Source organism: Heloderma suspectum, chromosome 2 (assembly GCF_057233095.1).
Source record: "Heloderma suspectum isolate Gila_16-S chromosome 2, 16-S_ref, whole genome shotgun sequence".
Lineage (NCBI taxonomy): Eukaryota > Metazoa > Chordata > Lepidosauria > Squamata > Helodermatidae > Heloderma > Heloderma suspectum.
In genome coordinates this window covers 170,382,255-170,408,344 of record NC_139459.1, presented here as the reverse complement: position 1 = coordinate 170,408,344, position 26,090 = coordinate 170,382,255, and the positions used below count along the sequence as shown (strand labels likewise).

The 26,090-nt window shown below is 47.2% G+C and overlaps 1 protein-coding gene across 1 annotated transcript in view; it reads right to left on the bottom strand.

Moving 5' to 3' along the window:
* Positions 1–26,090, bottom strand: part of CACNA1F (calcium voltage-gated channel subunit alpha1 F) — an 81,381-nt gene that overhangs the window by 36,359 nt on the left and 18,932 nt on the right. Inside the window, exons 11-19 of the mRNA XM_084835956.1 lie at positions 25,927–26,014; positions 22,858–22,884; positions 22,611–22,771; positions 18,890–19,115; positions 15,888–16,095; positions 13,314–13,434; positions 11,396–11,489; positions 10,091–10,145; positions 6,153–6,195 (exon numbers count right to left, since the gene is read on the bottom strand). Of these exons, the coding sequence (XP_084692082.1) occupies positions 6,153–6,195; positions 10,091–10,145; positions 11,396–11,489; positions 13,314–13,434; positions 15,888–16,095; positions 18,890–19,115; positions 22,611–22,771; positions 22,858–22,884; positions 25,927–26,014 (1,023 nt within the window). The remainder of the gene's footprint in view (positions 1–6,152; positions 6,196–10,090; positions 10,146–11,395; positions 11,490–13,313; positions 13,435–15,887; positions 16,096–18,889; positions 19,116–22,610; positions 22,772–22,857; positions 22,885–25,926; positions 26,015–26,090) is intronic.

Below are 26,090 nucleotides of genomic sequence, written 5' to 3'. Positions count from 1 at the left end.
ACAGCCTATCTTAAGGAGCGCCTCCAGCAGCACCAGACAGGCCGCTTAACAAGATCAGCCTCGGATGGCCTTCTCTCTGCCCCATCAGCCAGGACAGCTAGACTGGTGGGGACGAGGGAGAGGGCCTTTTCTGTAGTGGCCCCCACTCTGTGGAACTCCCTCCCTAGGGAACTCCGTCATGCCCCCTCTTTAATGAGCTTCTGTCGTGCATTAAAAACGTGGCTGTTCAGGCAGGCATTTGGGGTGGGTTAGGGTATTTTAGAAAATGTTTTTATTGTAGAATTTTATTGTTTTATTGTATGTTGTACATCGCCCAGAGTGGCTGGGTGACCAGCCAGATGGGCGATTAATAAATTAAGTAATAAATAATAAATAAAATAAAATAAAATAAACATGCCCAGTTCTTTCAGTCTCTCTTCATAGGGCTTTGTTTCCAGTCCCCTGATCAACTTTGTTGCCCTCCTCTGAACCCTCTCCAGTTTGTCTGCATCCTTCTTAAAGCATGGTGCCCAGAACTGGACACAGTACTCCAGATGAGGCCTAACCAGTGCTGAGTAGAGGGGAACTAGTACTTCCCGGGATTTGGAAGCTATGCTTCTATTAATGCCGCCCCAAATAGCATTTGCCTTTTTTGCAGCCACATCACATTGTTGGCTCATATTCAGCTTGTGATCGACAACAATTCCAAGATCCTTCTCGCTTGTAGTGTGGTTAAGCCACGTATCCCCCATCTTGTAACTGTGCATTTGGTTTCTTTTTCCTAGGTGCAGAACTTGGCATTTATCCCTATTAAATGTAATTCTGTTATTTTCTGGCCAGCGCTCCAGTCTATCCAGATCACTTGGAATTTTGTTTCTGTCTTTCAAAGTATTAGCTATCCTGCCCAATTTTGTGTCATCTGCAAATTTGATCAGCGTTCCCTGCACCTCCTCCTCCAAGTCATTAATAAAAATGTTGAAGAGCACTGGCCCCAGGACTGAGCCCTGCGGTACCCCACTCGTTACCTCTCCCCAGTTTGAGAAGTTCCCATTGATAAGCACTCCTTGAGTCCGATTCTGTAGCCAACTGTGGATCGACCTGATGGTTGTTTCATCTAGCCCACTTTGAGCTAGTTTGCTCATCGGGATATCATGGGGCACTTTGTCGAAAGCTTTGCTGAAGTCGAGGTATATGATGTCTACAGCATTCCCATGGTCTACAAGGGAGGTTACTTGATCAAAAAATGAGATCAGATTTGTCTGGCAGGACTTGTTTTTGACAATTAATTTCCAATAACCATATATTGCCCTTCAGTTAACATATAATAGTAAAGCGTAACAATTTAACCAGCCAAAAATATTACTAATCAAAGTCTCATAATAATGATAGTAATAATAATAAAAAGGAAGGAAATTAAAAAGGATAAGTAATAATAACAAATCACTAATACATTTTATGCTATCTATATTTTAGATAGTGTCATTTCTAAATCTATACATGAATGTATACATATCCATACACACACAAACAGGAATTTTATTATACAGTATATCATGTCTAATGTAAAAAAAGAGGAAGTAAGAGAAAGGGGGGGGAAGGGGATATATGTAAACAGTCCTCTGGACTGGCATACTGCCCGGACCTTATAACCCAAACAAATCCGAAGTACAATAATACTTGAAAAGTTCCCAGCTCATGAGGCTGGGGAAGATGTCGCCCATGCCTTACTTTGAATGCCAGCTAGCCAAGCCTCTGCCATTTCATGATTTAAAAACTTTTTCATCTGGCCTTCAAGAAGAATGCAAAATATAGCAGGATATTTGATATGATATTGCAGATTCATTTGTCTTGCCTGATTTCTCGCCTTGGTAAATTGCCTTCTTTTGTCAGCGATTTCTTTAGTGTACTCCGGAAATATCATAACTTTGTCTCGTGTTGGCCCCCCCAAAAGTTCTCCCACTTTTCTTGCCAAGCGCAAAATATGATTTTTTGTAGCGACTCTTGCAAATGGAACTATAACAGTATAGGCAGCCCCTTTGATGCCACAAACTGGACCTGGAACACGGTATGCATGCTCAATATCGAGTAAATAATCAGATGGCAGAGCAAGTAGCTCATGCAGAAATTTATCCAAGAATTTAGACAGACTTATATCAGCAGGTAGATCTTTGATACCAAGGATACGCAGATTTGCTCTATGAGTATATGCCTCCAGTTGGGAAATTCTCGCAGACAGGATATTATGGGAGGCATGCATAGCTGTCTCTTGGGCAGAAACCTGGTCTTGGAGAGCATTAACCTTCAATTCCATCTTTTGTAAAGAGCTATTAATTAAATCCACAGCCCCCTGAAGGTTAGTAATAGAATCTTGGATTGTATCCAGCCTCCTAGCCTGTTCTGCTAATTGAGAAGACAAAGTTTTTATCAGAGCCAGCAACTCCTCTACATCTCTGGCATCTCTAGAAACCTTTGCTAAGGGAGGGGTTGGGGGAGTTGGCGGTGGTCCTGAGGCTTTTTTCCTTCCCCTTGATGCTGCCATCCTCCTCTTCCATAAAGAAAGCAAGTAAGTATAATTACAAACAAACAGTCACTTCAACAGATTTTGCAGGTCCTCAGATATTGTTGGCATTTTTAATTCATAAATACTTTTGGAGCTTGTCAGCCCTGAAGTCTCCTAATTGCATAGGAGTTTCAAAACAGCTTTGAATAGATGACACTCCAGAAAACTGACCTTAGAGTCCAGCTCTTCTGCTGCTCCACAAAAGGAGTTGTCCTTCCAAGAACTTATCCAGATGGTACTCTAGCTTCCCCTTTTAATTCCAGGGGATGATGAAAAGGTTTTTCAACCTTTTAAAAGCTGTTTGAAGAGGCAACACAGAGCCTCCACAGGACACTTGCCAGGGCGACATGGCTCCTACGGGAAGTCTATCGGTCCAGAAGTACATCTTTGGGCTCAGTTTCTATAGTGGGGGAAGGCCAAGGGGTTGTAGACCAGCTTCACAAAAAAGGAGGGATTTGAAGATGTGTGTGTGTTGGGGGGGGGGAGACAGCCTCGTCATTATGGGAGGGGGGGCCCAGGCATATGCGGCAGCATGGGAGAAAGGGAACAGTCATTGGTGGCAGCAGGAGAACTTTGGAGTCATGGGCCCAACTCTAGGCATCAACCTCAACACTGACACAGAGGGTGAGGGGCCAGCTGAGTCAGGAGGGCCAGCGGTGCAGACTGAGGAAGCACTAGCCAGGCCCCAGTGCCAAGCCCAAGCCCCCAAAGCAGGAATACTTTGAGCCTGAGACCCCTAAGCCTGGACCTCCAGAGACTGCAACAACTGAGTCAGGCTCCCAAAAGGCCAACATCCTCACCCGCACAGGTCTCCCCTTCCAGAAAGGCCAACGTCCTCACCCGCACAGGTCTCCCCTTCCAGAAAGGCCAACATCCTCACCCGCACAGGTCTCCCCTTCCAGAAAGGCCAACATCCTCACCCGCACAGGTCTCCCCTTCCAGAAAGGCCAACATCCTCACCCGCACAGGTCTCCCCTTCCAGAAAGGCCAACATCCTCACCCGCACAGGTCTCCCCTTCCAGAAAGGCCAACATCCTCACCCGCACAGGTCTCCCCTTCCAGAAAGGCCAACATCCTCACCCGCACAGGTCTCCCCTTCCAGAAAGGCCAACATCCTCACCCGCACAGGTCTCCCCTTCCAGAAAGGCCAACATCCTCACCCGCACAGGTCTCCCCTTCCAGAAAGGCCATCATCCTCACCCGCACAGGTCTCCTCTTCCAGAAAGGCCATCATCCTCACCCGCACAGGTCTCCCCTTCCAGAAAGGCCATCATCCTCACCCGCACAGGTCTCCTCTTCCAGAAAGGCCATCATCCTCACCCGCACAGGTCTCCCCTTCCAGAAAGGCCAACATCCTCACCCGCACAGGTCTCCCCTTCCAGAAAGGCCAACATCCTCACCCGCACAGGTCTCCCCTTCCAGAAAGGCCATCATCCTCACCCGCACAGGTCTCCTCTTCCAGAAAGGCCAACATCCTCACCCGCACAGGTCTCCCCTTCCAGAAAGGCCATCATCCTCACCCGCACAGGTCTCCTCTTCCAGAAAGGCCATCATCCTCACCCGCACAGGTCTCCCCTTCCAGAAAGGCCAACATCCTCACCCGCACAGGTCTCCTCTTCCAGAAAGGCCAACATCCTCACCCGCACAGGTCTCCCCTTCCAGAAAGGCCAACATCCTCACCCGCACAGGTCTCCCCTTCCAGAAAGGCCAACATCCTCACCCGCACAGGTCTCCCCTTCCAGAAAGCCCACTTGCCAACGCCTTCCACTCCTTGCTAAGGGAGCAGAGGGATAGCTAAGGCACACATAAGGCAACTTTCCCTAACCTGGTCCTTCCAGATGTCTTGGACTTCAGCTCCCATCAGCCCTAGCTAGCGCGGCCAATCGTCCTGAATGCTGGGAGCTGAAGTCCAAAACATCTGGGCACCAGGTTGGAGAAGGCTGACGTAAGGGCTCAGCTGGCCTCCAGACGCCGTTGGAGAGAGTTACCTGCTTGGAACTGTCCAAGGTCCTGAAGCCTGAACCGACTGTGCCAGCCAAATCCCTCCATGCTCTCTTGCTCTGTGGGCTCCTGCTTACAGTCATAATAGGATGGCAGAAGCCAGTGGGGGCCTGAGAAGTGGGCTCTGAAAGGGAGGATGAAGAGTTTGTGCTGGAGCCAGGAATGGATTGGAAGCTGGTGTACCACACGCTTCCTATGCTCCTAGTCTGTTGCTGTAGCACACCCAGCCAAGCGTGTGAAAAAGGTGCAACAGAGATGGATTTCCCCGGGTGCCCCTGCACTTACTGCAGGAAGCCAGAGTGGACAGTGCAAACTCTGGTCCACAACAGCAAGGGCTCCCGTTCTCCCCCTTTACCAGGGACCGCTCTTACTTTCTGGCATTTGTCCTCTGTCTTGCCATTTGATGGGATTTGAGGGCAACCTTTTAAAAAACTCATCCCTGTGCACTCACTTGCACCTGGGGTTGCCATTCTTCATGTTTCAGCTTCCTCTGCCAGATCTCTAGCAGTAAAACTTCCACATGTATGTAGGGAAGCGGGAGGCATATCTCCATTCTAGATGAGTGTACATCAGGGGTGCAGACACTCTTTCAAGCTGAGGGGCAAATTCCATTTCAGACATGCTCTCAGGGGCTGGATTCCAGTGGTGGGTGGAGCTGAAGGCAAAAGGGGTGGGGCCAAAATACCAAAAAGGACAGCATATTGTAGCTTAGAGCTTGTACTGCCAGTAACTCAGCCTTAGGAGAGGCAACTCAACCTTTTAGATTGGGGGAGAAATTGCACACAAGCTGGGAAATCACAAAAAAAATAGTGGTCTGGGGAACAGGGTGTGACCATCTGGCAATGCTGGAGAGCCAAGCTGGGACACCAGGAGGGTCAGATTGGGACCTCTGACCTGACGGTCCGCACCCCTGGTGTACATGCCTATAAATGCATAGATATGGACATTAAAGCACCACATACCGCATTGCCTGCCTGCTGGATCCAGCAAGAACACCTTTCACCTGTGAAGTTCTGGAAAATGTGCAAATGTGTTGTAAATATGACCACAGCATCTGAAAAGCTCCAGCAATCGGGGCTTGGAGCTGCTGTGGCTACGTGCTCCTTCCTCCTGACCTCTGCACCTATTGCTTTCTTTGTGAACCACCCAGAGAGCTTTGGCTACTGGGCGGTACACAAATGAAATAAATAAATAAATGGCGCCTATTTCTCAATGTGCACAAAAACTTTACAGACTAACAACAACAAGATTGGTCCCTGCCCCAAGGAGCTTACAATCTAAAATCCCACTGGCATCAATCCTCTTCTCTGTTCCTTGTAACATAGTGACTGTTTTCATATTTGAGGCTTAAATAGCCCAGAAAAGCTCAAAAGACACTTTATGTTAATGTCTGTCTAATAATCATTTTATGTGGAATAGAGAATGTGGAGGAGGAGAGGGAGAAGGAGCAAACTAGCCAATTGTAGATTTTACATTCAATTACAAACCTGACAGAAATGGAGAGCTGCTTTAAGCCTCAAGTGTGAAAACATAAATAGCCCTTTTGCCTCAATAGGGTAACAGTCTTCATGACTCTTTCAGTGCCAAACACAACTGGAGTTTCGTTCCTCACCTGCTTCTTCGCTGCCTTCCTCCTCCTGCTCCTCACATTCCACCTGAGAAGAAAACAGATGGGGTATCACAATGTGGGGAGCCACATGAACAGGAGTGAGAGAGGCGATCCCCCTCAAGAGCTCCCAGGCTGTTACCTGTCTTGCTCACATTAGGGTCTGGACAGGGAAGGGCATACCAAGCACTTCAGGCCTGTGCCTGCAGGTGTGGACAGACCCAATAAGCATGCACAACTCAGCATGCATGTCTCCTGCAAGGGCTTCTTCTTGCAGAGTCTGTCCTGCCATGAGGCAAGCTGAAGAGGCAGCCATATTGGACGTGACTGGGCAAGCCAGATTTCTTGGGTTGACAAGCCAAAGAACCAGGGGCTTTTCTACATGAAGCTTTTAACCCACAGCTTTACCAAGGCTTCTGTGTATGATTCTTTGCTGGATTATGATCAGCTCTTTTACATGTTTTTATTTTTCTGGGGTTTTTCTTTCTCTGCTTTTCTATCTGTTCCATTATACAACCACTCAGCGGTACTGTGGCATAGTGGAATTGCATAATTACAGAGATTTCTATGGTATTATAGAAGCCATTCAGAGAAAACACCACACTTTCCCCCTTAAAAAAAACCAAACCCTGATAATAGTTGCAAAGTATGGGAGAGGCCCTGGAGGATGACAACATCATGTAAAGGACCTGCAAACTACCATGAATGAGCAATCTCAAGTGCACAATAAAAGCCTTCTGTAGAAAGGCTTCTGGTCTGGGTTTATAATCTTCTTGCTGCCATATAGTATATGCAGTGCACAATCCCCAACATGCATGTTTATTTATTTTATTCACAAGATTTATATACTGCTCTATATCTAACAAGATTCATGAGTGGTGAACATCAAAATAAAGAAAAAAGAATCAAAATACAGAATTAAAATACGATTATGTCAATAACCATGGCTGGTTAGTCAGGGAAGGTGTGTTTCAATAAAAAGTCTTCAGCAGGTGCTGAAGACAAAACAACATTGGTGCCTGCATGACATCAACAGGCTGGGAATTCCATAGGGAGAGAGCCAATACACGAAAGGCTCCAGTTTGAGTGGACTCCAAACAGACTGCAGGTCTAGGCAGAACTATCAGGAGTGCCTCATCTGACGACCTCAGTGACCAGGCAGGCTGGTAAGGGAGAAGGCACTCTCTCAAATATCCTGGTCCCGAGTTGTTTAGGGCTGGTAAACATGTACTAGTTTATTTTATGTGTGTAGGTGAGGGTGCATTTGTCCAGGAGGCCTCCCTGTCCCCTTCTTCTACCCACAGTTTCTCCTTGCAACCTCTTCCTTCAACTGCTTTTTTCTAGCCAGGTTCAGAATAAGCCTGGCTAGAAGGAAAAAAGAGCCGGTTGGAGGAAAGAGCCCTCTGGTGACAGCTCTTTCCCCGTTCTTTTCCTTAAGCTATTTTTTCTTCTAGCCAGGCTTATTCTGGTAGGTACAGGAAGGGTGAACAAGAAATAAGATCTCCCTGTGATGTATCTGTGTTCAGTGTTCCTTTCCCACTCACCAATATCTGTCCCCACCAACCTGACTTTGGTGGCGGGGGGGGGGGGACGACAACTCCTGGATCCCAAATATGGCAATCAGGTAGACCTTTGATCATGAAGCAAAATCCACCCCACCCACCAAATGTCATCAAGAAATCCACTCCCACAGACAAAATAAACTGGTATGTGTAACATGTACGTCTGGAATTGTGTACTGCATATATATGGGGCAGCAAACAGATCATAAACCTGATCAGGATCTTTGGCTTGTAAAGCCACAGGGAAATGTCTCATGCTTTTTAAGATCCCAGTGGACTTCCTTTGACCTCTGTGTCGGAGCCTTGCTACTTTGCAGACTACTCAGACCACAGTAGTTCTGCCTTTGTGTTCATGAGACATGCATGCTTTCGGTGCACAGCCTGTAGGACAGGAGCATGGTGAGGCACTCTTTATATGTTCATATGTATGCTCAGTTGTCTGCATGCAGCCTATTCAGCAACTCCAGCTTTCTCTCATGCAGCTATATGCTAGCACACCAACTCACATGCACACATGATTGAGGCTTGCGCTTAAACTGGCAGAGGGGGGCACTGTGGCAGTCTGGGGGCCTAGGTCTCTTGGGGTCGAAGCAGATGAGATGTGGAGTTCCTCCTGACCTTTTATTCTCACCTTAAAAGCAGCCATGGTGGGGCTCTGGTTTTGACTGGTGCAGCGGAGCTGGGCATGCCTCTTCAACACTCCCCCCTGCCCAGTGCCATTTTCTAGGTCTAAGATCCCTCCCCACGTAAGTTGTGAGCTCCCTAGCAGAAAAAGAATGTAGGTACCTGAATCATACCTGTATTTTTGTCTGCTGGGGTGCTCATAATAGCTGGGGGAGAGTGGTGGATTTAGATCCAGAAAATGGCTCGGCGGTGGGGGTTAACACAAAAACCCAGTGCCAAGGCAATGCTCTCCCACTGTTTCTTAACAGTGGGATTGCCACTGTCTTTCCACATGTGCATATATTACCTTTTATCCCCTGAAGACATCACACAGCTATTATCCCCAGGGCAAGAACACTGAAGTGGCTGGCATGTGGTAACGTTGATGGTATTTGCGATCTCATGTGGGTTATTCTCAGGCACCCCAGACTCATTTTTCTGTCTGTCTCATGTCAAAGTGTGTGCATCTCTGTGGCTGGTCACCTACTGCAGAGTGCATTTCTCGGAATGTTGCAGGCAGTATCGGTGACGACCCTATAGGATAGTTTGGGGTTGACTGTGTTGTTTTCTTTTCCTAAAGATGACTCTCAACAGGCAGCCTTTGAGAAGTCAGAAATTGTGTGCCCAAGCAAATGACCATTAGTTTAGCTTGAATATATATATATATATATATATATATATATGAGCAAATGAATGAATGACAGGGGAGGAGAAGGCTTTTCTCTACTTAGTGAAATGTAATAGCAACTACAGCAACTTCCCAAATACCCTCCTCCCCTCAAGTACCTTGTCCAATGCAGCACCTGTGCAGCTGTCTGTGTTGTGTATTTAAACTAAAAGGTAAAAGGTGAAAAGAGCAACTGTAGAGAAGGGATGTACAGATTTTGTTATGTGTTTTGCATCTGTGTTTTGTGGATTGTCAGGCATCTTTCATTCCATCATCTGTTCATTGATGGAATCAGATTTTTTTTTAGGGACGTAAGAGAATGTTGTTCTACTTGTGCTAATGCATGTTCACGGTAGCATGAATTAGTGCACACACACACCCCAAGTAAAAAAGTGGTCCACAAGTCCACAGAATCCATGTGACTTGGAAAAAGCCTATCCGCTGTGGAATCTGCAGGTTGGATTCATAGAAATCTGGATGCATTTGAATCCATTGCAGATTTCTCTGACATCCCCACTCTAGAGCTACGCAGCTCCATCAGGTGCTTCCAGACGGAGGGCTCCTAGCGCCAGCACTGAGAAGGCACTGTGCAGCTACCCCATCTTCTTCTCCTTAACAGATTTTTCACGTTAAGGAAAAAGTCGGAAAAGGCAGTTAGAAAACATGGGAAGGCTACAAGTGGAAGATTATGACATTGGCCCCTCCCTTCCTGTAAAATTCTGTGAATGAGGCAGGGCGATGGAGCTGTGAAAGCCTCGCCTGGAAGCACCCATAGCTGCACCACTGAAGGAAAAGAAAAAACCCTCCCCAACCTGTTGCCCTCCAAATGCACTGGAATACCAGCCTCATCATTCTCAGCCAGAATGGCCAATGGCCACACTGGCAGGGGATGATAGGAGTTGCAATCCAACGCATCTGGAGAGCACCAGATAGAGGAAGGCTCTCTCTCCCTCACACACACACACACACACACACACACACACACACACAGAATCAGTTATATTTCTGGAAACTGCATGCTCAGAGCTAAAGGTCAGAGACTGAGTTCTCACCTTTATATTTTTCTCCTCTTCCTCGTTGCTCTGCTTCTCTTCTGCTGGTGTCTCTCTGTATTGTGACAGGGATGAAGGGAAAGAGACAGTGTCAGAAGAGAGGAAGGAAAACACCAAACTCTGCCTTACACCTGCAGATTGAAAAGGTGGCAGCAGGAGGCCATTTCCCTACAGTATCTCATATTCCTATATTCATCATTCAGCAGACATTAAATATAGCATTTTTTTGGTATATAAGCTGTTACCTTATTCATTCTCACAACGCCTAGTAAGGTAGGCCATCAGTGTGTATGAGAAACTCAAGGTCACCCATGCATTCTAGAGCTGGGCAAGGACTTGAGCTCCACTGAACTAAGCCCACAAACAACACAATGGCCACTGAATTGCACTACCAAGAGGCAGACCAAGGGCTCCTCCAGTCTAGCCTTCCCCATCCTGGTGCTCTACAGATGTGTTGGACTGCAACTCCCATCATCCCCAGCCATCACACCCAAATGGGGCTGGTAGCTGAGGTGGTGGGAGTTGTAGTCCAATGCCTCTGGAGGGCGCCAACCTGGGGAAGGCTGATCTAGTCTGTTTCCCAACAACAGCCGGCCAGAGGCTTCTGCAATGCTTATAGGCAGGGGGCATGAAGACCTGGGGAATCAGTCCAAGGGCCACAGGTCTAGAAAGTGGTGATCGTTACCATCTGGAGTGAATACTCAAGGTAGCCTTTTCTTGATAGCCTATGACGCTGGTTAAACTATTACATGATGGCCATCAGTAATAAGTAGCTTTCACTGGGTGGAAAAGCACCTTAATTGTATAAAACAAATAGCCAAAAACAGATAATAATTGCTTATTCACACCAGATGGTATCGGCCAAGCCTTCTGGCCCAGGGACTATATCAGCCTTCCTTTGTCATTTGCGCCCAGCATCTGGCACTCAAAGCTATACTGCCTCTGAATATGGAAGCTCCGTTCAGCAAGCCATTGCCAGAAGACATCTTGTCCCTCCATGACCAGACTCCATTACTTTTTAAAGCTTCTTCTGCTGACCCTCCCCAAAGCTGCAGAGACAAGTTAGAAGTCCCAATTCCCATTTTCCACAAGATCTCATTGCCTTCCCAGACAAGAATATAACCAAATGCTCTGTCACTTACAATCAGTAATGTAAAAACCATCCAATGAAACAAGCAACTGCCCAAAGCTTCAAACTGAACAGCAGTTGTTCCATTGGTTCTCTTCCCCATCCTGCCAATACCCAATCCATTACTTTTCCCCATGTTGTATCCCTACGTTTGTTGGATTAGGGGCAGTTCTCACTTCTCCTTGCGCTCCTCCTTCTTGGAAGAATTGATATTGTCCCCATCTGCAAGGTTGTCCACAGCAATGGCCAAGAAGACATTGAGTAGGATATCTAGGGTTAGACATTTAGGAAAAGGTAACCTGATGCATGGGGCAGCCATTCCAACCGAGTATACTCTCAGAAAAGGGCTGCAACCCAGTTAAAGACATTTTAACAAGTTAATCATATGACTGTGTCCATTTCTGGACACCACACTTTAAAAAGGATTAGATAAATTGGAACAAGTTCAGAGAAGGGCGACAAAGATAACCAGGGGTCTAGAAACCAAGTCCTACAAGAAAAGATGGAAGGAACTGGGTATGTTTAGCCTTGAGAAGTTGCAGGAGGGGGTGGTATGGTAGCACTTTCAAGTACCTAAAGGGTTGTCACACAGAAGAGTTCTGCAATCTGTTCTCTATCATCCACGACTAAAGGTAAAGGTAAAGGTGTCCCCAACCAGTCGTGTCCGACTCTAGGGTGCGGTGCTCATCCCCATTTCTAAGCCGAAGAGCCAGCACTGTCCGAAGACGCTTCTGTGGTCATGTGGCCGGCATGACTGAACACCGAAATGCACGGAACGCTGTTACCTTTCCCACCGAGGCGGTACCTATTTATCTACTTGCAATTTCTTGCTTTCGAACTGCTAGGTTGGCAGAAGCTGGGACTGAAGACGGGAGCTCACTCCGTCACGCAGCACTCGGGTCTCGAACTGCTGACCTGCCGACCTTCCAGTCTGCAGTTCAGCATCTTAACCACTAAGCCACCGCGGCCCCTTATCATCCACGACTACACAACACTAAATAATGGACTTAAGTTACAAGAAGGCAGATTTTGGTTGAACACCAGGAAAACCTTCCTAAAGGTCACAGCAGTCAGACAATGGAACCAGCTGCCTAGGGAGGTGGTGGGCTCTCCATCACTGGAGGCATGTAGAGACTGGACAGCCATCTATCAGGGATGCTTTAAACTGGATTCCTGCACTGAGCAGGGGGTTGGACTCGAGGGCTTAAATGGCCCCTTCCAGCTCTATGATTCTTCCATAAATCTAATTTGCATAAGTGTTACATAAGCATCAAACAATAGTTCTGGAGCAAGAAGTATTGTTTCTTTGTTTTTAAATGATGCAAACGTGTCATTGCAGGCATCACCTTTTCCTTTCTTTAGCCCCTGCATGAGGGGGATTTGTGGGGGAGGTGGCTGTTTGGAAAAGTTTAACTCCCCTAACTGTGCATGGTGGTACTAATCTAGATTAGGATCTGTGTGTTTACACTAAAGTAAAAAAAAAAGTTAGAATGAGCTACATGCTAGACATTTAATGCAGCATGTAGATTAGCCCTAAGAAACCAGAACAGGGTTGAGCACTACAGCAAGGACATATCGACCTGGCTCTAATCAATGGGTTCAAATGTGTAATTAAGGGCCAATTCACAGAATCTATTTGTTCCAAGAAAAGTTGGGATAATGAGTTGGTAACCCCACCGATGTGATCCCGAACACAACAATCACCCTTGAGATCATACCCCTTTGTGGTGCAGGGAGGGTGCATGACACGAAGTCATCTGCAAGAGATGGTTGTGCACAGTTGCTCATCCAATGTGCAACTGACCCGAGCATGTATGTTAATGCAGACAAAGCCTAGCAAAGCTGGGCCGCTAGGGTGGGCAAGTTTAAAAACCCATATTTGTAAAGATATTAAGGTGATCCCTTTTATAGGAGCAGAAAGTGGTCGGATAAAAAGTACCCTCCGACCAATATTTTGCATCCATTTCACAAATGGCATTGAATTTGTGGGGCAAACACAGCAACACAGTTCTGTACTAATTAGCACTCTGGCAGCCTAGCATAATCCTTCTGGCAGTGTTAATCTTCACTGCCAACCCAACAGTCAAAGGATACAGTTGCCACAAATGAAGAGGATGATGAAATAGACACAAACGAGCATGCCTGGGAAATAAGGGCCTCCGTAGGCCATGATCCCATCATACATCACTGCATTCCAGTCCTCCCCTGTCAGGATCTAGAGCACAGGCAGGGAGAGTAGCAAAGATGGGCTACGGTTGTCCCAAAAGCACTCCTAGAGCAGGGTTCCTTGCAATATTTCAGTAAGCAAAACCTAGTCTTGCCCCAGTGAGGATGAATCCTGGAGTTCTGGCCCTTACAGGGCTTTTTTTTGGTTTTAAATACAATTGAGATTTAAAGATGGTTGCCTCGTGAGAGACACTACCTACAACGCCTTACATACACAAGCAATTCTAGGCTGTTTCAGCCACACAGCCTCCTATCTATGTTGGGTCATCTATGTGGAGCCATTCACAGCTGAACATGGGCTGTTCCATACATTTTGATTTGAAAAGGTGGCTACACATCAGAAGCACACACAAGTCTTTCTTTCCCCATCAGTACTCAAATCCTCTAGGGAGTCAGGGCCAATCACAATTTCCTGCAGCTTCTGCCACAGAGTTGTTGCTGTTGTTATTATTTATTTATTGGTGGTGAGGGTAGGGGAAATAAGATCTGTGTTTCCATTGGATATTAGAATTTTAGGTTCAGACTGGAAGGCAGTCCCAACTAGGGGTTGTGGGGCAGGGAACTGAACACATAGACTGGATTCACATAACACACTAACCCACACTCAACGGTTGAGTGTGGATTGTTAAACCGTGGGTTAATGTGTTTTTTGAACCCAGGACATTTTCTGCAGGGTGGCTTGTTAACCATGCAGTGTGGCTTATTTTTCTCAAACAAGCCACCTTGAAAACCCATAGCTTGTTGTTGGGTTGTTCAGGGTGGTTAACAAGTCACAGTGCATAGTTAACAAGCCACCCTGCAGAAAATGTCCTGGGTTCAGACAACACACTAGCCCACGGTTCAACAACAACCCACACTCAGCCACTGAATGTGGGTTAGAATATTATGTGAACAGCCCATAATGTAGGCAGAGGGACAGCTGCCCACACTTTTTGCCCTTAAACAAATTGTTTTTCTTCTGGTGGGCGTTCCTGCCATTTTTGTAGTTCCACCAGGAAAAAAAGGCTGAGGTGTAGCAGTTATAGGGCGAACAGCACATGGATTTGGCAGCAGAGCTGAATGGAACATACTAGTTTGGTCCTTAGTAAGTACACCTCTAGCATCTGTAACGTTCATCCATTAAAAATGTAACAGGTAATACTATGGAATTTTGAGCTCTTCTTACTTCTGCGTACTAGAGTCAACAACATTTCTATTACTTACATGATCGCGTTCCTTCCTTGAATTGTTCCCTAAGCCTGTTTGAAGGACATGCCTGAGTAAGGAACTACAGAGCTCTCCCTAAGATCACCGACAAGTCTAGGGAACCTGCATCAACAGCTGTTGCCATTTCCCCCAAATCCTGAGTAAATGGCAGGCTTGGGCTCCTGAATAGCCTTTACAACAGTCTTCCCTTGGCCCTCAGGGAGTTGGGGTACAAGGTGGTTTCAATACAATAGTTTTCTAGCAGCCCTCACACACTTGTTTTTTTTTCTTTTTTGTTCTTCTGGACTCCACTCTCAGGGCCAAACTAGATGAGATGCTATTCATGCAACTAGCAATTATAAGAATGGTTTTTAAACAGTAAATAGCAGAAGCCCCCCCCCAATCTAGCCTGAGACCTTCCCTGCTGCCCCTCCCCCCCCCACACACACCCCGTAGTCCCAATCTGGTTTGAGAACACTGCGCTCGCTATTTGCATTGGAAGAAAAGCTTCCATTGGGAAAAAGCTCCCAATTTGCCAATGTTAATAATAGGGCTGGGAGGCCTAATCCAGACTGGGGTGGGGGGGGCATCACCACTCCTCCAGATAAGGGCCCCATGCCTGTCATTTACTTTTTTAAAGGCTTTCATGGAATTGCTAATTGCATGAATGGCGTCTCATATAGGTTGGCCCTCCCAAACAGGTACCAAGTAACACAGTGTCTCCTAAGGTTATAGGTGGGGTGAGGTGAGGTGAGGTGAGGTGGGGTGAGGTGAGGTGGGGTGAGGTGGGGTAGGAGTTGCCAGGCCCACAAGTGTGGGCCTAGAAAAGGGGTGGGTAACCACTTGAGGTTGGGGCCACATTGCCCCCCCAAAAAAACCCTTTGGGGGCCACACCCTCCCCCACCATGATAAGTTGCTGCTGTTGCTGGAAGCTGCCATTGCCAAAATCCCAGCTATTTTGCTGAGAAACAGGGTACACCATCCCCATGTGCCCTGTTTCCCAGCAGAAGTGCATGCCTGACAGCCCACCAAACAGCTGACAGGAGACTAATTCTGCAGAGAAACAGGGCATGTGAGGGGCGCAACCTTAGGGTGCACTTTTGCTTGGCATGGGAACTAGCGAGGTCGGAGGGGGCGCGCAAAGCAAGAGCAAAGGCGGTGGGGCTGGCTCAGTGGTCTTCTTAAGGGGCCCAGGAAAGCACTCAACCACACCAACCACTGGCACAAACCCCACTTGCGCTGCATGCGTGCTTTTACCTGGAAGACAGTGAGCAAGGCCTGGGGGAAAGTGTCAAAAGTGCTGCGTTTGGTCTGAGTCTCATCAAAATTGAACTTGCCCCCAAAGAGCTGCATGCCCAGCAAGGAGAAGATGATGATGAAGAGGAAGAGCAACAGCAGCAAGGAAGCAATGGACTTCATGGAGTTCAGCAAAGAGGCTACGAGGTTGCTCAGTGAGGCCCAATGCCTGGAAGGGAAATCAGGTACGGGTTAAGTGGCCTGGGGCAGTCTGGCTCACAGGTGGGAGCCAATTTGATAGATGGTGCATCCTACTACTAGGGAATCCTCTGAAGGCATGAGATGACATTGTGGGACAGCAGATGACTGGCTACCAAACCCACAAAAGTTGGCAGGAAACCCAGGAGAGCTCAAGTCACCTTCTGATATCCAGGTGAGGGGACAGAGCTCTGGTGGTACACATAATGTTTGTTTGTGGAGCTGGCTGAGGAGCAGGAGGAGGGAGAGCCTCAGCTCAAGGCCTTGGAGGTTGTGGTGAAAGCTCTGAGGCAGAGGTGCCAAACCCGAGGGCCCAATTTCATGGGAGGGGGCAGATTACAGTGGTGGGCAAGGCCCAAGGCAAAGACTGGGGCCAGAATACTAAAATTACCTGCATATCTTAATTTAAAGCTCTTACTGCCAGGAACGAAGCCTTAGGAGAGGCATTTCAACCTTTTAGGGTTGAATCCAATGTTGGTCCTAGGTAGAATACACCCATTGCAATGAATGGAAGTTAAGTTAGACTAACACTGGATAGAATCCCTTGGATTCAATCCTTAGAATGGGGGGGGGGGGAACCATGCAAAAGTTGGGAAAATAACAAATGATTGGAGGTGAGAGTGCAGAGTGGCGGGAGAAGAAACAACTTTGTGACCATCTGAGGAACCCCAGAGGGCCTAATTTGGCCCCTGGTCCTGAGATTCACCACAGCAGCTTTAAGAGTTCAGCTCAGGAACTAAGTTCCTGTTGGGGTTGTACTTGGGCTCAAAACCCTCACAGCAGTTCTACCTCTGAAGCTAAATGGGTCCCTCTCTCCGTAAGCTTTCTGGATGGGAGAGCAGCTAGAGGAGTTGGTTTGTTAGGTCTTAAGCATTTTAGGATGGTTGTCTCTTTCTCAGGTTTTCCTGGGAAGTACAGAAATCTTAGGCCTATTCCCAGCCTTCCCTCCCCATTCTCAAGTTTAAACCATCCATCTTTTTCTGCATGCTCTTCCTGTCTTACTATCTTTCTCTCTCTTAGGGCTTTTCTAAATGAAGCTTTTAACCTGCACCTTTACTGAGGCTTCTGCTTCTAGATTCTTTGTGGGATTAAAATCGACTCCTTTACATGTGTTGTTGTTTTTTCCGGGGCAGGGAGTGGTGGTGGTCTTTCTCTGCCTTTCTATATGTTTCATTATACAACCACTAGGCGGTGCTGTGGTATAATGGAATTGCACAGTTACATGAGATTGCTATGGCATTATAGAGGCCATTCAGAAAAACTTTCACACATTCCTCATTAGGAAAGAAAAACACAATAATGGTTGCAAAGCACAGGAGAGATCCTGGAGGATGACAATGTTGTGTAAAGGACCTGTAAACTACTATGAGTGAGCAACAGGAGCACACAATAAAACCCTCGTGTAGAGAGGCTCTAACTCTGAAGGAAGAGTGAATAAGGCTGCAGTCCTATACTCACTTATCTGGGAGTAAGTTTCATTGAACTCAATGAGGCTTAATTCTGAGTAGACATGTTTAGGATTGCGGCTAGAGAGGTGAAAACTAATACAGGCGTAGTTGAATCTCTGTTGAAAACCCATGGGAAAGAGGGCGATTATCCAGTACTGGTGATCAGGTAGAACAGGGTATTGAACCTAAGGCCCATGGGCCAAATCTGGTCCACCTGGGGTCCCAATCTAGACCTCCAAGTTTCCCCAGGTGGCCCCACCTCCTTTCCCCCAGCCACCAATCGTTCGGTGGTTTCCCAGCTTTTGTGCAGCTCCCCCCCCCCCCATTCTGAAAGGTTGAAATGCTTCTCCTAAGGCTTAGTTACTGGCAGTGAGAGCTTTAAGCCACAATATGTAGGAATTTTTGGTCCTGTGGTCCTGCTCCTTTTGCCCTGCCCACCCCTGGAATGCGGCCCCCGAAGAGCTTCTCTGAAACTGAATTCAGCCCATGGGCCGAAAGAGGTTCGACACCCCTGATGTAAAAGGAAAGGCTTGAGATCTCTTTTAAAAAGCCACACACCAAGTGTCTCCAGCCTCCGCCCTCTGCTCTGAGAGGAACCACCCCACCAGCCTCAGGAAACCAGGCAGTCTTTTATAGGAAGCCAAATCTAAGCTCCCCTGAGCTCTTGGGATGAGCAGGGTACAAGTGTAAGAAATAAGGGTGCAATCCTAGGAGATCTGCCCTTGACAATTGGAGGCTTTTGAGTATTCATTGCAAAGCAGGAGGTGTGGAAGAAACAATCCTTCCCTCCGCCACGCCTTCCACTCTGCATTTCAGCTAGATGGGCTTTTTCGCCTGTCTAACTGAGGTGTTGCGGAGGGGGAGGGAATGAGGCTGGAGAGGCCTCAGGATATGGCGTAAGCTGGCCCCTCCAGTCCCCTCCCTTCACAGCCCATGGGAACGCCCACTTTACCTTCTCTGCAAGGTCACTATTATGACCTTGGAGAGGCAGCTGGTACAGTTCTCTCCCTACTGGCTGGGAGGAGGAAGGGGAAAGGGAGCTCAGATTCCTGGCTCCGAGGTCGGAACACTGTCTCCGACCTCGGATCCAGGAATCCAAAATACCCTATGGCTCCCCAGACTCTGTCTAGGGGCCATAGGATTGCTCCCTCCATAACTTAAATACTAATTCCGGTCACCTCCTCGGGATACTTCAACATGAAATCGTCTTGCAACAAGCACAGCCCCATATGAATATGATCTTCTATTAGGCAACAATTTTGACTTCTGCTAACCCTGAGTGAATGCCCCAACCCCAGCCAATGGCCACCCCCTGACCTGGTGACTTTGAAGATCCGTAGGAGGCGGACACAGCGGAGCACAGAGATTCCAAGAGGCTGCATGATCTCAAACTCTACCAAGACGGTCTCCAGGATCCCACCACAGACCACAAAGCAGTCAAAGCGGTTGAAGAAGCTGACAAAATAGGCCTGTAAGCCCAGGCTGTACATCTTCAGCAGCATCTCCATGGTAAACAGCGACAACAGTACTTTGTTGGCATAAGCTGTGGGGATGAAAGCTGTAGGGTAGTAGAGGTTCTCAAATAGTGGTCCACAGATCACTGGTGGTCTGCAAACTCTATTCAGGTGGTCCGCAGAACAGTCAAGAATGTCTGTACTTTGCTCTGTGTTTGATTTCCCCCCTGACAATGGAGATCAAGGCTGTTTGGATGAGAGTTAGATTACTGAACAGGCTAACAAGGCCCTGTAATAGGGCCTGTGATTTTCATAATATGGCACCAGTGTAGTCTACTAGTAATTTTACACGTTAAAGGGTCTCTTCTCTGTGGCCTGGCGTACAGCCCATATTTTTCATAATCAAGGCTGGTTTTGACAATGATGCCAGTGCTGAAGGGTTTTAAAATGTAGACGTGTATTAAGTGGCCCGCCAAGACCCCCAGTAATTTTTATGTGGTCCATGGCGGGGCAGGGGATTTGAGAACCACTGGTCTGGAGGAAGCAACAGAGTGACTCACACCTCAGCATAGGCTTAGGCAAGCCATTGCTCCTACTGCTGAACATTAATTTGGTCACACAACACACCGGTTACTGCACAGACCATAGGAGTAATATTACTTCCCAGTTCACAACAGCAAAATGGGAATATTTTGGCCTTCAAGACGAGGCTGGACAGCCATTTGTCAGGGATGCTCTGACTTGGATTCCTGCATTGAGCAGGGGGTTGGACTCGATGGCCTTGTAGGCCCCTTCCAACCCTACTATTCTATGATTCTATGATTCTATATTATAATGGAAATGCAAAATAATCTAAGCTGAGCGGAGGGGGCAGGACAGAGAAAGAAGAGACTCTCCTTCCCTCACTTTAATTCTCCCACACATGCCCCTATCGCAGGAGTGGACAACTCATGGCCCTCCAGATATTTTGGCCTACAGCTCCCATGATCCCTCAACATTGGCTATGCTGGTTAGGGCTGACCCCAGTTTTAGGCCAAAACATCTAGAGGGAAACAAGTTGCTTACCCCTGCCCTATTGCCAGGCCTTGGCAGCTAAGGGTAGCACACAGTGGCCTGGGTTTGCACGATCACAGAGGGAGAAATATGCAACAGTGACTTATTTCCCCCGTTGCACGTGCCCATGGGCTGTTGTAGGGTTCTGGGTAGCTTGTTACATGACACGACAAACAGTGCTGCTGAGGGTGATTAATCCCCTGGCACACGACTGGCACACGCAGGGTGGTTAGCAAACCACCATCACGTATTAATCACCCAGCAATCATGCAAACCAGGTCATATCCAGGCAACTTTGGGGTGGACTGGGATGAGGTCTGTTGCCTCTGAAGTATTTTTGGGCAAGCCTACAGGTTCTAATACAGGGATGGCCAACTGGTAACCTGCAAAGCAGATTGGCCAGGTGGCTATAAGGGGCGGGATCAACCAGGGCAGCCTTGGGTCAGTACAGGGAATAACAACCTTTAGTGGTTACATCATGCATTGCAAGCATTTCAGAATGATTTGTCAATATTAGCTCAAGGCTGGCCAATGTCTGCGTTCTCCGGGGCCATTTTATTCTCCAGACATCAGTCCAGCGATGGGAAATACCACACAAATGGATGAGTGACCAGGCTCGGTAATGAAAGTGGTGACAGTTCGGCTTCCCAGTTTTGGAGCAGATGCGCTCAGGCATTGGATGGTGTTACATACAAATATGTAACTGCCTTGAGCACTAATTTTATTGGAAAGGTGGGATATAAACAAACATTTACGTATTACATACTCATTACATACAAAGATCAAAGAGAGGGATGCAAAATAGAAGTGTTGAGTACCCTAGCTCTATTTCATACAGCTAGGGTACATTTTTCTTTTCCTTACAAGTAAAACTGTGGTCAACCATGCCTTGATTAACATTTGGCAGGGCAGGCAAGGACCAGATAAAATTGCCTTAAGGCACAATCCTCTGCATGTTTAGACAGAAAAAAGTTTTTTTTCCCTGCATAAATATGCATAGGATTGCATCCTTAGAGGCTGTAAAAGGAAGAGTGGAAAGGTCCCAAGAAAGGGCTTGCGCCTTCATTGGAAACTTTCTGTACATACCTCGCTAGGGTGGCAGATGTGACCCTCTGAGAATTACAGTACTAGGCCACATGGGATTAGAGCATTATATATCAGATTTAGGTTGCATTCAGTGAAATCATAGCTGAAAAGAGAGGATGGCAGCCTCTCTTGGGGGACAAATATGATTATGTGACTAGTTTTTCTCAGCGGGGAACCAGTATAATTAAGCAGTTAAAGCAACTCAGTTTAATTTAATGGTATGAGAATTTGAAATAAGCCACTGGACATTTTGTGAATTGTGATACCTGAGTTGATTATTGTTTCCAAGGTGTAATTTATTTTTAAAATAAATTTTAAAAACATGTGAAGTTTCCTATAGAATAGATTTCTCAAAAAAGGCCAGGAGTAATCCGTCCTATGTCTTGAGTTCTTAAACAGCAGGAGAAGGTGGGCTTTGAGGTGGAAAGCTGGGCTTCTTTCAGGAATACAAACTTGACTGAACACATTTGGCAGTATGATCTGAGGCCAGAACTACATATTCTATCAGGTTCCAGCAGAGAGAAGGGAAGCAGGGCTCTTCCATTCACGCTGTTGAAGGACCACCTGCCTTTCACTCTCCCTCAGCTGTCACTTAGTGGTAGCCATTCCATCGGGCTACCTGAACGGTTTCTATCCAAGCTGGTCGTTTTAAGAACTGTAACTTTAAGTAGTAGTGCTCACGTTTGCTGTTTTCCTCCTCCCTCCCCATCTCTTTTTTCTTTTGTGTGGTATCTTTAAGATTGTAAGCCTGAGGGCAGAAACTGTCTTGCTTTTCTACTGATCTGTAAGCTGCTGTGGGAGCCTTTTCAGCAAAACAGTGGGGTAAAAATGCAGATAGATAGACAGACAGACAGACAGACATCATGTAGCTGGCACCACAAACCACAACCGTATGCTGTTTCTCACTAATAACAACATTTAATAAGGCAGAATGTGTGGCATGATGTCAGGACACTGCAAGTTTCCCCTTGCTCTACTTTATTGGCTGCCACTGGGGGGTCAGGAAATTCACAACATGACAGTGCCATGTCACATGACATTATAAGGGGAAGAGGAGGTGATACACAGAACCTACTTTCAGGCACTGTCGTAATGCAAGATAGCTGTGGGACATAAAGAGTAGACTGCAGTCACATATCTTTAAACCAGTGTAGGAATTGTTTAAGAGAGAGGTGGGGTAGCTGGAGATTTTTAAAAAAAAAACATAGTTTGGTATAAAACATAGGCAACCTCCAGCCCCATGCATGCACCCCTCAACCAAGTGTATCCTGAAGCTTAATTTAAAATGATGAGCTTCTGCTTCTCAGCCCCATCCTGACCACAAAAGGCTAAGCTAACCCCCTTGGATACCCCCCTGGAGACCCCCCCCCCCAATGCTGCACTAAATCCCTGGCAAGGCTCCCTTGCAGAAGCTTGTCTGTCTTCCCTGCATATTGCAGCCCCACCTTGGATTTGCGTGAGCCACTCAGGCTGGTTGTAATGCTCAGAGGCAATGGTGAGGGTGTTGAGGAAGACAAGAAGCAGGACCATCCAGTAGAAAGAGACTGACTTGACAGCCAGCCGACATTTCTTCCGGAAGAGGCGGTTGAAGCGTCGAACTCGGCGGCTGCAGCAGAAAACAGGGGGACAGAAGTCGTGGATAAGAGCAGGAGAGCACAGGGCAGATGGGAAGGCAGCTTTCATTATACTCACCAGAATTTGGTCTTGGAGAGCTTGCCTCTGTGAAAAAGAGGAGAAAGTGAACAGGAAATCAAAGAAAGCCTTCTGTTGCAGTTGAAAGCCCCATCCCCCTCTGTGAAAAGCCACGAATGTATCCAGGCTGCAGGGACAACTGTTCACAAAGGAAGTCCACAAATGTTGGCAATGCATCATATTTCACAGATATTCCAAACCCAGAATGGGGGGTGGGGATCATTTTTTTTTTTTAACTGCCCCTTATCCTCTTTTCAATGCAGCCCAATGTGCAGAAATTAAGCAGGTGTGAAACACATTTCCCAGCACTGCATCTCCATACCAGGAAAAGCTTCATTTGCGATGTTTCTAGAGACCAGGCTGCTGTTAAAGGTACAAGAGCAGGGGGGCGGGGTTCAGGTGTTTAAGAATTACAACCTTGGATGATCATCTTGGAACTGGACAGGACAGAGTCTATCCATTCCACCTGCTGGACCCCCAGAGTTCTCTACAGATGTGATTAGGGCACTTGCTTTTGCATTCAGTAGGTTACTTTATTCAGCAAAGTTGCATAACCCTTTACAATAGGAATACCAGAGGTGGGAGAAGTGATCTGTTGAGGTGGGAATTTGGTGTGAGCTTTAGGGAAAATTGACTTCTCAGAAAGACTTGTTCTCTCTTTCCGTAAGAGCTCAGGGGCAGGCAAGAATGCTAAAAATAGTAAAACTAACAAGGATTGATGATCAGATATATCCAAACAGGACTGTCTCTAGCAGGGCCACCTTCTAAATTCTGGCTAGTGATGTTCAATTTTATGGGCTAAACTAGAATCTGATAGCTAGGCCTCCCCCTTTAACCATAAAGTTTAGGCATGAAAGCTAGCATGTCCCCACGGGCCTTAGGAGGCCTTGGCCTGGCACTCAAAGGCTGGCAGCAAATCAGGGAACAATCCTATCACATGAAAGCCAGCTAGCTAGGCTTGCCTCTCACTCCCACTGTGCCCAGGGTCTATCCTGCCAATCCCCTTGAGAACAGGGAGGCTTGGTGGGCAGAGGCCTTCCCTCTCTCAGTCTTTGTTCTGCCAATCCCCTTCTCATGCTCAATGAACCCAGAGGCACCCCTGCCATGAGGCAAGGTGAGGCAGCTCCATGAGGTGGCACACTTTGGCTACTGTTATGCATCTGGGGGGCACGGAGTCTACTGTGGGTTAGTTATTATTTTTGAACCCTGGCAGCTCCTATAGAGTTGGGAGCAGCAACAGTGGGTGGCACTTCTGCTAAGTTCTTCATTTCTGTGTGTGCTGAATAAAGAACGGTTGTGTTTGAAGCCTACTGGTTCTTGCGGTCATTCCTACTACCTATACAACAGTTACCATGAAGGATGGCAGAGTAGGGGACAGACAGATCTGATGCGTGGGCACAATCACCCCTGGGCCTTTCTCCTGCGCAAGTCCCACTAAAGTGTATAGAAGCTGCTGATGAGCCCCAATGAATTGTGCCATATGAAGTGACAGGAGCACGGGTGACCAAGGAATAAAAATGGCTTAGGCTGGCCGTGGATACTGCTACTTCCTTGGCAAGGAAGAGTTGCCCTGCTGTGCTTCTAGACAACGCTCCAACCTGGGCACCATTACAAAGAGAGAAATGCACATGCGCGCACACACACACACACATGAGAGAGGGAGAGGGAGAGGGAGAGGAGAAGGTGGGATGCAGGAAGAAAAAGAGAAACGTAAGGCTCAGTGAATAGCCTTTAGCAATGTGGAATGGGGGTGAAGGGGGCCTCAGGCAGTGGTTTTTGAAACTGGGGTGCTACAAGCATGTCTGTATTGACACCTGGGAAATGTTTGGAGGGTATGATTTAGTAATCCAGGCAAACACAATAGCAATGTTATCATCACTAATGTTACTACTATTGAATATTGGTTCTAGGAGTTTTCCAGCAGAGTAACTTCTGGGCTTTCCACACCTCTGGGCCCCACCCCAGTACCAGATGTTTTTTGTCTTTCAAGAGTGAGCAAACATGTGGCATCACCAGGCCCCACCTTGTGAGTCTCAGGTTTTGGGATGCTGCTGACCTGGCAACCAACCTTATAGCAAATACACAAAAATGGTAGTATTGGCTGAATAGTTTGCCCTATTTACCCCTAGGTCAGCCTTCCCTAACTTGGTCACCCTCCAGATAATGCTGGACTATACTCCCCATAATCCCCAGCACAGCCAATGGCCATGCTGCCTGGTAGAGAATGGGACTTGTAGTCTAGCCCATCTGAAGGGCATGAGGCTGGGGAGGCTGCCCTAGGCAAAGACTGGACCACCTATAACACAAGGGTCACCTACTGATCCCTTATCATCCTCCTTGCTGCAGCAGAGAAACCTCTACTGAGCAGGGTCTGAGAAATATGTGAAGCAGCTTTATATGAAATCAGAGCAATGGCTTTATGTCCATCCATCCCAGAATTGTCTCCTCTAACTGGGAGCACCTCTCCAGCTTCACACACAGAGGCCTTCCCTTTCTCAGTCACCCCTGCTACTCAAGATCCTTTCAAATGGAAATGCCAGGGACTGATCCTGGGACCTTTTGAGCTTTTCTACATGAGGCATTTATTGTGTGCTCGTGATTCCTTACTCATAGTTGTTTACAGGCTCTTTAGACGATGTCATGATCCTCCAGTTTTGCTTCTGGTTTTTTTAGAGCACTGTCCCGTTGCTTTTTTTAGAACAGGGAAAATGTGGTATTATTTCTGAACGTGCTGTTTGTACTGGTGCAACTGCGCTATTCCGCTATAGCACAGCACCACCTAGAGGTTATGTACCAGAAAAGCAGGAAAGGAAAAGCTCTTTGTATAGAGCTCGGTTCTCAATTCTGCGACAAAACTGAAAGTAGATACAACTAATAACAGCCTCATGTAGAAAAGCTCTTTGCCTGAAAAACATGTGCTCTGCCACTGGGAGCAGGAAGGAAAGTAGCCAAGCACCCATGCTTCCCATTGCCTTCCTACAGAAGTCAGCCTGGAGCACAGGACCATGGAACAGTTAGCACTACCCTGTGGTCCCTCCAGCCCTCCTCCCTGTGGCCAAGCAAACTCACAAACACACATCGCAGCAGTTGTTCTGATGGTGTTCATCCCCAACATTCTCTGTATTCACTGAGGTGGTTTCACTGGCAGGAAGACTGGCTGGGGAGAGAAAAGCAAGTGAGGTTTTTCAGAAAAGTAACAAGGCCTCCTATAACCAGGGTGGTGGTGGTGGTGG